The sequence below is a fragment of the Chrysemys picta genome, chromosome 10, assembly GCF_011386835.1.
Source record: "Chrysemys picta bellii isolate R12L10 chromosome 10, ASM1138683v2, whole genome shotgun sequence".
Lineage (NCBI taxonomy): Eukaryota > Metazoa > Chordata > Testudines > Emydidae > Chrysemys > Chrysemys picta.
In genome coordinates, this window is record NC_088800.1 from 7272879 (window position 1) to 7285764 (window position 12886).

General features: G+C 48.6%; 1 protein-coding gene and 1 long non-coding RNA gene across 4 annotated transcripts in view; one reads left to right on the forward strand and one right to left on the reverse strand.

Moving 5' to 3' along the window:
- The window catches only part of LOC135973893 (uncharacterized), a 69106-nt gene that overhangs the window by 36983 nt on the left and 19237 nt on the right, over positions 1-12886 (forward strand). The window lies entirely within an intron of this gene.
- PLEKHO2 (pleckstrin homology domain containing O2) overlaps positions 1-12886 on the reverse strand; it is a 43743-nt gene that overhangs the window by 5332 nt on the left and 25525 nt on the right. For both annotated transcript variants that reach the window (XM_005294818.5, XM_042856588.2), the window contains 2 exons: positions 8450-8554; positions 3295-3393 (listed from right to left, as the gene is read on the reverse strand). In XM_005294818.5, the coding sequence (XP_005294875.2) occupies positions 3295-3393; positions 8450-8554 (204 nt within the window). The remainder of the gene's footprint in view (positions 1-3294; positions 3394-8449; positions 8555-12886) is intronic.

A 12886-nucleotide genomic window follows, 5' to 3' on the forward strand; every position in this document is an offset into this window, starting at 1 on the left:
TCTACACTCCTGCACTACATCAGCGCAGCTGTGCTGCTGTAGCGTGTCGGGTGAAGACGCGCTATGCTGACGGGAGAGGGCTCTCCCATCGGTATATTTACTCCATCTCCGTGAGAGACAGAAGCTGTGTCGGCAGGAGAGCGTCTCCCGCTGGCACAGCGTGGTGTGGATACCGTGTTAATGTCAATGTCACTTACGTTGCACGGGGGGAGATGGCTTTTTCACACCCGAGCGATGAAACTTACATCAGGTTAAGTGGCAGTGTAGACAACCCCTGAGTCCAGCATCTGACTACAAATCTTTTGTCCCACAAGGAGGACAGTACAAACTAACCCGTACACCTCAGCACAGCTTACATGTGTGAGACTGAGTGATGCCTCTGTTTCTGCTCCCCTTTACGCCCCCGCTTCTTACTCCATGTAACACCCTGTATGACATTACACCAGCACCCGCTTCAGTGCATGCATACTTGCCGTTGAGTTATTTTGTCTCCAGTAGTGGAGTGACAGTCAGGAGAGCATCAACGCCAATAACCACAAGAGGTCAAGAATTGGTCCAAAGCGGCTGTACACTCAGCCTATCAAAAATCCTTTTTCCTTTCTCAGTTATAAACACTGAGCTATGCAGTTCTGATGTGGACAATTTCCGAGTTACAAATATTTGCATGGACAGGTGCACTGTCTGAACTGATAAATGTAAAGAATTTCCCGGAGAGACAAAGTGGGTGAGGTGATATCTTTTATCGGACCAACTTCTGTTGGGGGGGGGGGAGAGAGAGAGAGAGAGAGAGAGAGAGAGAGAGACAAACTTTTGAGCTACGCAAAGCTCTTCCATGTAAATACGGGGTGTTAGCGGGCCACTTCACTTTGAATGGTCCCTTAAAGTACATGCTAAACTATCTGCTCTTTCTTGCATTTAGCTGTGAGACTCTGAGTACCTTTCCCTGACCTGAGGAAGAGCTCTGTGTAGCTCGAATGCTTGTCTCTCTCACCAACGGAAGTTGGTCCAATAAAAATTACCTCCCCCGCCTTCTTTCTAATATCCTGGGACCAAGATCGCTACCACACTGCAGACAACCTAGAGCAACGGAGGCAGATCATCTGGTTCTATCCCCTTGTAGGAATAGCTGTTGAAGTAGCCTAGAATATTTTATCCCCTTACTACCCAAGTCGTCCCCCCATGAGAGTGTTTCCCAGAATTCCTATTGCTGCTCTCCTTACATAACTTGTTGCATTTCTTTAGATTGATAAAATGTACAGGTCTGTTAGTTCATGTATCGAATCCTTCAGTCCAGGGCGCTAATGTAACGTCATTTTGTGTCTGGCTGCTTCCTCTCCCCTCCTGACATCATCTGTCTCCGCTGGGCTGGGCCTCAGCCAGCTAGTCCTTCATGTCATACTGCTCAACCATAGCGGCTGGATCAGAAGGGATGGCCGTGCAGAGCTGCATTATCTCTATACGAAGCTCGAACTTCCTAAGTCTCCTATCCACCCCAGAGGGAGAAATGAGGAGAGAGTCCCTGTGTGAGGGAGCCCTGGGGACAGGCAGTGCCCAAATGCATCTAGGCTGACGACTCCCTCCAGAACAGGGAGGCTTCCTACAGCCTTCCTCCCACTTGAGCCCTTTCAAGAGACCTCTCCACCTTGGTGAAGTTCAACCGTGTTGCCTGATCCTCTCTTCTCAATATGTGCCCCCGTCTCCTGTGAGAAGCTAGCCCAGAGTATTTCCCTGCAGGATTGTGTGATCAGCAATTAAAATTTCCAGTTAACCCCCTTCCCATACGTTTTTTCTGTGTTAATTACTACAGTATTCAAGTCCCTGCAACTGTCTAGTCACCCTCTTTATTGTGTCCTTTCCATAAGGTGACCAGATGATCATAAGGGTCCCTTCTGACCTTAAAGTCTATGAGTGACAGGAACTGAACATGGCCTTCAAGATAAAGTGTTACTGTTTCACGGTGGAGAACTGAGTTTGTGTCCCCTTCCTCTGGGTCTGCCACCCAAGACTCTCCTATTGCCGTTCAGCAGTGCTGGAGCATACAGGCCTTCACCCCGCACTAAGTCCCGGTCCTGCTCAGTATCTTGCCATACGTGATTACTCAGAGTAAATGACTCTCTTCAGACTTCTGGTTCAGACTCATTACCTTACATTTCTTAGGAGTGAAATGCGTAAACTGCTTCTTCGCCGGCTAATTCACTAGGGATGTTTATTGCTCTCCTCCTCCTTACCAGCACTGTAGTGTGCATTTTTTCTCTTCTACGCAGCATCTGTATAATCGTCCCTAATACTAATCTTTGTGGCATGTCAGGACCCAGGGCCTCCATCCAAAATAATGTCCACTTATACGTACCCTCTGTCTCCAATGTCCACAGAAGACCTTTATTGCCCTATAAATGGCAAATTGTCTCCTTCAAGGTGAGGGCACTTGCAATAACAGAGCTGAGATTTCAGACCCAGCTTACAAGGCATAAGGGGAATAACATCAGTGGATAAAATTCCAGGAGAGCATTTGTGCCTCTGAGATCTTTTTCGGGGGAAGGAGGGAATGTCTGGCTCTCTAGTGCATTTCTCTGCATTTCTCTAAAGAAAGATTCTCTTGTGGATACTGCAGGATTTTTGTGCGCTAGATTAAAAAGCTTTCGTCTGCACTAAGATCACTTGAGAGTTGCACAGAAGGTGAGAGTCAGCAAGCTGTGACGCTTGCAGAAAGAGGTTTAGCCTTAAACCCATTCATTACTTTAATCCTCTTCTAAAGTATCACTACTACTTCAGTGTAGAAACTCCCTCGGAAATAGGAATCTAATGTTTATTAGCCATGTGTGTGTTTTTGTTTTAAATACTAGCTACAGAAAAGCTACTGAGAACTGAAAATAGGCTGCTCTAGAAAACTGTCTTAGAAAAAACAGTGTTAACCCATTCTCAGTGCTTTGTTGTTTTTTTTTAATTAAGCAGTAATGGCACATGCCAAACAAAGAAGCAGCTCATGAACTATAGAAAGGCTCACAAAATATATCACAACATATTGCAGCAGTTACCAATCTGAAGGATGCAAAAATCTTAAACAGCTGCAGTCCACCATCCCACAGATTAAAAACTTGCTTTCCCTTACTCCAGTTACCGGCTAGTTTTACCTGTAAGGGGTCAGATAGAAGCTTGTGTTTTGCATGTAATCAGCATGAACGATACACCCAGAAATAGTTCTCACTGATTCCGGCTTGGGTCTTTTACCAGATGGAGATTGCATACAGGTGATTTCACTGTGCTGCAGCATGCAACCCCGGGGTGCATTCTTACCTCTTTCAGGTGAATTCTGGTGGGTGGTCTGCGCCCATGACTGACTTTCACTCTGTCTCGAGTCACATGTTCCAGGGAAAGGCTCTGATCTATCTTCACCTTTAAATGGGGGAAAGAAAGGAGAACACCACTGAGTTGCCTAAAACCATCTCATTGAGAAGGTATGAGAATGTCTTTAAAAAGAACAGGAGTACTTGTGGCACCTTAGAGATTAACAAATTTATTAGAGCATAAGCTTCTGTGGACTACAGCCCACTTCTTCTTTGTCTTTTTCTGCCATTTCTGGTAAGGGTGCATTTGTAGCCAGGATGGCTTTTGAATATGTCACCATTACAATCAGGTCCCAGATTTCTAGGCTTATTGAGGGATAGCTCAGTAGTTCAAGCATTGGCCTGCTCAATCCAGGGTTGTCAGTTCAATCCTTGAGGGGGCTGCTTAGGGATTTGGGGCAAAATCAGTACTTGGTCCTGGTAGTGAAGGCAGGGGGCTGGACTTGATGACCTTTCAAGATCCCTTCCAGTTCTAGGAGATGGGATATCTCCATTAATTTATTTATTTTATTTATAAACCTTTAACATTTGTTTTCTGTGTGGTTTTTATTGTTCACCAGCATCATTATATTGCCTTAAAACCTGCACTCCCTTTCAGAAGCATTTACAATACAGCTCAATGCTGAACTCTTATTTATAGCCGCTAGGGTGACCAGATAGCAAGTGTGAAAAATCAGGACGGGGATGGGGGGTAATAGGAGCCTATATAAGAAAAAGACCCAAATATCGGGACTGTCCCTATAAAATCCGGACATCTGGTCACCCTAGTAGCCGTATGTATCAGGCGCTTGAGCACTGAGTTGCCAAAAACTTTTCTTTTAGCAGGAAAGTTACGCAACTCTTTCTTGGGTGGATGTTTGTAGAACAGGCTCCTTCATCCTCTTATCCCCTGCGGTACGTATGCAGACAATCTGCAGGGTTTGTTCCTGCAAAGCTAAAAGGTGGGGGAAGACTTAAACGCCATCCTCCATTCCTTACTGCGGGCTGCCAGCAATGTGAACTTGGACATCAACAAAACAGTGCTCGACGTGGCCACAACATCCATTTAGTATTTTCAAAGCAAACCCAGCTGTGATCTGGTAGAGCCGCACTCAGAACCTTAGCCAGGGGCCCTTGGAATGCGATGCTAGCTCCAGATTCTCCGTGTGGTTTGCAACATGCACATTCATGATAGCTCTGTGTCAGAGTGGAACTGACTTCATCTGCAAGATGCGACACTAGTTCTGCAACCCCACAGGTGAAACTGAGAGTGTCTGACTTGGCCCATCCAACTTTCTGAGGTTTGCCAATCCCTAGGTACCTACAGAGCAGGAAAAGGAGGGCACAAGAGACTTTTGTTGTCCTGCACTCCGGCTTGGAACGTGGCAGGGAGATGTAGTAAAACTAATCCTAGAGGTGAAGGCACGTTAATAATCCTGACCTGACTGTGAACTGTATCAGCAGGTCTTGTTAACAGACCTTTCTTTGTAGAGCTTTAATGATCTCAGGAGCTGAACAGAAGATGTGAGCAGCGACCTGGATTAATTGCAACAGTGGCTGAATTAACATGTTCACTTACTGGAATCAGATTTAAAATTCATTGCCTCGCACGTGGTAAATGAGAGCCAATGCTAAGTCCTTTCACTATTCTGGCTCTAGGCCTACCACTCTTGACTCCCCCGCCCCTCCACCTTCCTAGTGCAGGGGGCATGCTGAGGTATTGCCACAATGTACCACACTCTAGTGATCCCAGCTGGCATAATGGTCCTACGATGATCTAGTTCAGAGGGTCTCTGAGGCTGCTCTAAACTACGCTGGGGCTGGTGACTCACAGAGTTGACCTCAGGAACGGGGAGCCATGAATGTCTCCTTTGCATCCCCCCAGCTGCACCCAGCGCTTATTGGCCACAGCCAGGGATTCAGTCCTCAGTGTGTGAAGGCACAGGGGCCAGCACCAATAGGGGCTTTAGAAATGCCAATTGATTGCATGCATCTCTTTCCAGTTACCTGTCTCAGCTCCCCAGAGAGAAGAGAGTTCTCTGGAGTAGAAAGACTGACCAGGCCTATGGGGTCAATTTTTGGGGGAGGAAACAAAATGGGCCAACTCCTCAGCTGGTGTAACTCAGTATAGCCCCCATTGACTTCAGTGGAGCGCAGCTGACTTGTGCCAGCAGAGGATTGGGCCTGCTGATTTTCAACAGGGCATGTGCACACAGATGTTGAAGCAGTTAGCATGCAGCACTTCACGCCCACAAGTATTGGGGATAGGGATAGCTCAGTGGTTTGAGCATTGGCCTGCTAAACCCAGGGTTGTGAGTTCAATCCTTGCGGGGGCCACTTAGGGATCTGGGGCAAAAATCAGTACTTGGTCCTGCTAGTGAAGGCAGGGGGCTGGACTCGATGACCTTTCGGGGTCCCTCCCAGCTCTATGGGATAGGTATATCTCCATATGTGTGGCCGGGGGCGATACTCTGTGCAAGGGAGTGCGGAGTTCATTGCACGTCATCATCGCCAGGGCAGAGAGAGAGAACGAGAGCTCCACTTCGGATAGAGAACGCAGCACCAGCGCTGGTCTCTCCCAGCAACCAGGGAGACAGAGGCAGGCTGCTACAGCAAGGACTGCCCAGCATTACGCTGCATTACATCACCTCTACTGCTCATGGGTAACATGAGAGCAAGCTTGAATGCTGAGTTTTCTGCTGCTCAGATTTATAATATAGCCCCAGCTTGTCTGCTGCTCCCAGCTGGTCCAGTTACTTACAAATGCTGCTTTTTATTTGGAATGATGAACGAGCAATGCCTGCCCTAAAAAACATCGGACACCGAATGGGATTTGGTGATACCAGCAGGTTGCTTCCCTGGGCCACCTCCAGTTACTGCGAGTTCCCTCCCATGAATAAAAATAGAGAGTCTGGATCTCTTAAGTGTAAATGTTTTCTTATCAAAATGGCGCAGTGCAATTGGAGTCTGATTCTCCACCCCTTACTCCAACTTCCCCTTGACTTCACTGCCCGAATAAGAGGCCCAGGAATGAGCCCGCCGAGTATGCATTCTGCAACGCCATGTCTGTAGTGCATGCTTGATGAAGGCATCAGGGCCGGCTCTGGCTTTTTTGCCGCCCCAGGCAAAAAAGCCTCCCGCCGCCCCCCAGCGGGGAGTGCGGCAGGGGAGGGCGCTGAGCCCGGCCGTGGCCCTGCTCTCCCTGGCCAGCCGGAGCGCCGCGTGGAGGGCGGCGAGCCCGGCCGTGGCCCCGCTCTCCCTGGCCGGCCGGAGCGCCGCGTGGAGGGCGCCGAGCCCGGCTGTGGCCCCGCTCTCCCTGGCCGGCCGGAGCGCCGCGTGGAGGGCGCCGAGCCCGGCTGTGGCCCCGCTCTCCCCGGACGGCTGGAGTGCCGCCCCCCTCCAGGTGCCGCCCCAAGCACAGGCTTGGAGGGCTGGGGCCTGGAGCCGGCCCTGGAAGGCATGTGGTGGTTTTTTATCCCTGGCCTTTCTCTCAGAGATTTTTACACAGCACTCTAGTTTCCACTTCCCTAAAGCCTGGCCTGTTTTTCACTAATCAGAGCTTCTTGGTTTCTTACTCTCCAAGTTCCCCCTACTCATTTCTTCATGGTGGCTTCATTCCCTTCATGGTGGCTTCTCCTTAGCTTGGGGGAGTTTATGCACTTCCTACTACTGCATAATAGATATTGCCCTTCCTGGTAAGGGATTGAGGTTAGCTCCATGTCAAATCCTACGCTGTGTGGTTTTGGTCCTTCCTTTGCCTGAATGTCTAGATTTGGGGGGCGTTTCAGAGTCGGGGTGGGGGGGAGGCAGCTTCTTTGCAACCTCTCCGGAACAGCCGCAGGCAGCTCTTGGTGACGTGTTGCCGAAGGGTAGCGCTAATGGCGTGTGTAGTAACTTTCCACTAGGCGTCTCTCCAGGCAGCGCGAAAAGCTGGTGGACTCTGTGTCCGATTACACGCGTGTCCAGATCTACAGGTGCAGTACCCAGGCTGTGTGCTGCAGAGAGCCACGGGGCTGAGGGGCAGGAAAGTCCTTCCATGGGGCAGAGCAACTGCTTGGCAAATTCCGAGCTGCGGCAGCTCCAGTGCCCACGTTCCTTCCACAGGGGTAGACAGAGATTCCAGTGGATTAACTTAGGGCCTGATCCAAAGCCCTCTGGAGTCATTAGAACATCTCCCACTGACTTCAATGGGCTCTGGACCAGGCTCTTAGTTGCTTTTGCAGCTCAGGCCAACCCCACTGGGTCAGCAATTTTCTCTCCTCCCCCTTTTTGTCCTCCAGGAGAGTCCCACCCTTACAGAGGAGGCAGGGGGCAAATGCCATGCTCAGTGGGTGGTGGATTCTATACGTTATCCCCAAGAGGCTTGTATAAAATGCTGCTGAAACGTACATGTCCCACATTCGCAGGTATGTTGTTAGGGAGGAAAGACACAGCATTGTTATCCCACTCCAAGGGACAAATTCTGGGGGAGTCTAGAGAGACTCTAACTTGAGGCCACACCCACCCACCTACACCTTCCAGGCCCCTCCGCATGTACATGATGCCAAATCACAGTCTAACCCATTTAACAACATAACATGCCCCATCGCTCTCCACACCCTGCTCTTCTGAATTTGGCTCACTGAGTCTTAAGTAGTCTGTGTAACACACATAGTACAGGGCCAGAAGAGAGGAGAAAAGCAACTAGCAGTAGGACCTGAGAAGGTGTGAACCAGCTGCTATTTTAACTTCTTACATGTTCTGGCTCTGAAATTCAAGTGGCCCTGACTAAGCCTTGCCTGGTGTAACTCAGACTAAGGGAGCGTAACTCACTTCTCCTCACTCCACCTCTGAATCTGGCCACAAGAGTTTTTTTTTCTTTTTTGCTCTAACCTTTGTTGTTGCTTAGTATTCAGGAGGCTCGAGCAAAGGAAGGAACGGGGAGAAAGGCTAATGTGACACCTGGCCACAAGCTCAAGAGTGTAGCTATAATCTGAACCTGCTAACAGCAGTTTTGGACTCCAGGTGCACAATCTGGACCTGAAGCGAGGGGGTGAGGGAGGCGGGGGGGTTTCAGCGCCCCTCTACACGGTAGTGAATGAGGGCTGACCCACAAACGCATACAGCTTGAAACCCATTTATCTTACCTCATCAAGTATTTTATTTTTGGCTCTGCCGATCCCTTCATTCAGGGCTTTCATCCATGCTTCTTTCTCTTCCGCATTCTGCCCCTGAAATTTGATATCATGGACCTGCAAGATGAGAGACGTAGAGAGATGTTTTCATCCTAACGTTACTTGCCAAGGACAGAGAAGTAGCTTATACATCATTAGTGTGTTAAACTCGATATCCAGCTGAGGCCGTGTTTAAACTAGACATTCCTTTGCACTTTGCAATGCCTTCACTCCGCAGCCGCAATCAACAAAGCTTTGTTATCCTGGACAGTTTGTTGCTATAGTTTTTATTTTTGCAACTAGCAATTAAATTAATAAAGCGAGTGACAGTTTCTTCCTCCCGCAAAGAGGGATGAAATGTTCCTGGAGCAACAGATGGCTGTTTACTTAGGGAATGGATGGACTGTGTGTAGGGGACTTGCCCGAATGAGCAACTCATGCTCCTGTTGCGGTGTTAGGTTCGATAAGATGCCGTATCTCCAACTCCCACCCCCCCACGCTGCAGGCAGAGATCAGCGTGAAATCTGTGAGGAACAAACTCTGTTTGCTCTTGCGTAGTGGTGCTGCATAGGACTGAGGCAGGATTCTAGGCCTCTGCGCCGGGGTACGCACAGCTTGGCTCTGCAGAGCACAGATAGGCTTGCAGGGCAGTGGGGCGGGAGGATTCAGAAGGATAAACTGGCAGAGCAACATGCCATAATTTCTCCCCTTTCCACCCTGACAGAGCAGGGACTCAGCAGCTCTGAGACTGTAGTACCAGATACAGATATGATCCACTGCTATAGCTGGACAGAGGCTGTGCTGAAGCCTGGAGAGGAGCAGGAGATCCCCAGCACAGAACCCATTCCTTCGGACTGTGCAGGGGGTCCAGGGATTCCCATGATGCAACTGTTCTGCTCACCATCCTCTGAGCCTATGGTGCATCATGGGAGATGTAGTTTGACCCGGGGGCCCAGTCTATAGAGAAGAACGACAAAGCACATAAACTACAACTTCCATGCTGCACCGTGGCAGCATTTAAATATTTCAATTTTTGATTTTTCACTGAAAGATCAAACTTTTCCATGGAAAATTTCAATGACAACTATTTTTTTTTTTTTCATTTTAATCGAAATGTTCTGCATTGGGAGAGCCAATTTCCCAACCAGCTGGGATTTCCTGGTGTTCTGCCTTGATAAACCCCAGGCAGCATTCCCTGAAGGAAATTGTAGGTGGGATGTAATCTCTCTAGTGAATGAATAAGCAACAGACTTCCAAGAGTCTGAACTCTGTGCTTATCTGAATGGTCTCCTGATACATGTCCATGCCAGAAACTTTAGTGTTTTGTGATCACTGCATGATAAATATCTCTTTTCTACTTATCTCTGAACCTGACTGAGACAATTCTTGGCAATAGGTACAAGCGAATAGCGTGGAAATTCTCCCAAGGCCTGTTCTGAAACAGTGCATTTGTTCAAAAGAATGGCCTTGGCCATTGGCAAATCTAACATCCTCTCATGCATTCAGATGTTGGAATGTAACTAAATGTAACCATTTCTGGGGGAATTATTCAAGTTTCTCAGTTGGGCAACAATGAAATGACCTAATGGGCATTCTCCATCACTGGCTTTTACTTCTATTAGGAGCAATGGAGTGAAATTAAGAGAGGAAAAACTTAGGCTGCATACCTGGAAAAGCTTCCTGACAGGGATCCGTTAGCTAATGAAATAAGTTTCTTCAAGCATACAGAGAGGGAAACTGAGGCAGAGAGGTTAATTGACTTTGTCTAACACAGCAGGGCTGGGAACAGAACCTAGGTGCCCTGACCTCAGTCTCCCTGTTTCAAAGTCTGGGGGGTGCAAGGTTAGCAGATTCTTGGAAATGGTCGAACTGTTTGGGCTGAAATTTTCCAGAAAAATTCAGCCTAAAGCAGACATTGGCCTGGGAAGTTTGGCCAAATTATAAGTGGCTGAAAACAGAGCCTTATAATGGGAAGAAGTGTCAAGCATCTTTAATAGGCAGGGCTACCGCCTCCACCTATACTTACAGAGGCACCTACAGGGGTTTGATATTCTGAGCACCCACCACTTGCACAGATGTTAACTGGAGGGATGGGTTCTCTGAAAACCAGGTCCCTTTTATTTAGGTGACAATCAACAGGCAACCTCTGTCTAAGCAGGTCACCAGGGCCAAAACATTCAACGTCACAGGAAGACTGACAGGTCTAGAAGCCAGGCCTCCTCCTTCCCTCTCCTGAGCGTTAACCACTCGGTTATCTTCCTTTCTCTCTGCAGCTGCCCTTCATTAGGAGGGATGGGATGTCACTGGCCTTCGTTTCTAATTCGTCTCAGTCCCGCGCAAACCATCACTTTAAATGTCTATAAATTATTAACCAAGGCCATGAAGGTGACTGTAATGGGGCAGGAGACCCTTAACTTCAGCATAGCAAAAAGGGAATTTAATCCTTCCTAGAATGTCCTGCTTCCTACATGAGAACCAGTGGGAAAAGGTGGGGAGATGAGGCGGAGATGTTCCCGAATAGCTCGATTAAGAGGTAAGGGCCTGAGCTTTATACAAACAACCCCCTGTCCGGGAGGCCCTGAGGTCACGCTAACCAGGGAACCTAAGGGAGAGAGCAAGTCTCCAAAACGCTGTGCCAGGCTGGTTTTGTTTTAGCCCAAAGAGGGCCTGTTTTTTGTGTGTGCTTAAAACCCTCTTTGTTTGGAAACAGTTTTGCTCTTAAGCGATTAGAAAAGCCCGTGAGAAAGATTTCCTTGTGCACAGCTCAGCTGTTGGGCCGCCTGGCAAAGACCTGGCAGCTTATACCGGGAGTACAGAGAACTCTGGACATGTTGTTCAAGGAAAGGATCCCCTGATTTCAAGCTTCTTCCTCTGTTGCCACTTTGTGCGCCTCATTTCTGGGTCCCTGACAAAGCCCCCGGGCCTCCGAGAGTGGAGCGTGACGAAGTGTTGGTGTCAGTCTGTGATTGTGTGGCAGGGCTGAGCGAAGGCTCCGGGGATGGTTCATCGTTAAGGAGAAGCTGAGGTGTCCCTCTGGCATGTAACTGTGGGTTGCACAATTTAATGCTGACCTACAGTTACAGGCCCCTACCTGGAGCTCTGGCAGTTCCAATACCCTGCCCGGCGGGCTGGGAGATTGTGAAAGGATACTTGTGAGGCTCCGGTATAGGACTGGGAGGGAGGAGACCTGTGTTCTCTCCCCAGCTCTGCCAGAGACTGGCTGTGTAACCTGGGACAAGTCGTGCTCTGAGCGAGGTGTCCCCCGATTTGTAAAATGGGGGTTGTGTGACAGGCCCAGCTTTGCGCTCCTGTGCGTAGCACACTGGAGTCAGACGGTTCTGCCATCGACTTGTTCAGGGGAGTCCTGTGACCTGTTATGTGGGAGGGCGGATTAGATGATCACAATAGTCTCTTTTGGCCTTAAAACCCATGTATTCACAGGGGATTAAGGCTAAATTCATTAACTGGTGACCAGAAACCAGCACACCAAAGGGTCTTGGTCCCACTTGAGCCCTATTCTGGGGAGTTGAGTGATGTCTGGGCCTTGGACTGGCCCTTTGCATGCAGTGAATTTCACCCTAATATCTGTAAAGCATTTTGAGATCCTTGCATAAAAGTGGCAAGTATTTAAAAAAAAACTTGCAATAATTCTGCCCACCCCAAAATGCCATTAATCCTCATTACCAGCACATTCGGGGTGCACAGATGATACTGTGCACATCCCTTGGTCTTTTCTTCACCTCCTAGGCCTTCTTGTGGAATTTCAAGGGCAGAATTTTAGCCCCTTATACCAGCCTTCCATTCACTCCGTAAGTCTCGATACATGGAACAACCTTGGTTACTTAATGCAAACAGCCACGTGGAGGGAGCTGACTCTATTTCCCCATTAGAAAATGGGGATAACACTGTTACCTTACACCTGAAGGTTATTTATTGGCTGAACAGGTGTTGTGTAGGTGTTAAGTATTTTCACAGGCAATGTGGGCTTAATGGACCCCGCACAAGTAAAATCCCTCCCCTCTATCCTCTTACGCTGAAGATGGTCACCACTTTCGGGATCTGTACCTAAGCATTCTTAGCACAGGGAAGCAGAGTTCCAGACAGCTCTGTTTTAAATCGGTGAAGTTAAAGGCTGACTATCACAGGCAGAGAGAAGAGGATGGGCTGCCTGGGGCATCTTTTCTGAATGAAAATCCTTGCTAAGAACACCCTCACTGTGGCTCTGCAGAATCTGGGGTCTAAGCTATGTTGTACCGTCAAGGACATAGCCTTGACTTAGGGAGAGACGTGCTGCTGATGGACTTTAAGAGAAGCTGCAGCCAGCCATTTCTGATGTGGAGAAGCACTCTGCAAAGCATGTGTTTTGAAAGTAGTATAAGAGGAGATACAAAAGTGATCTTGGAAGATTTA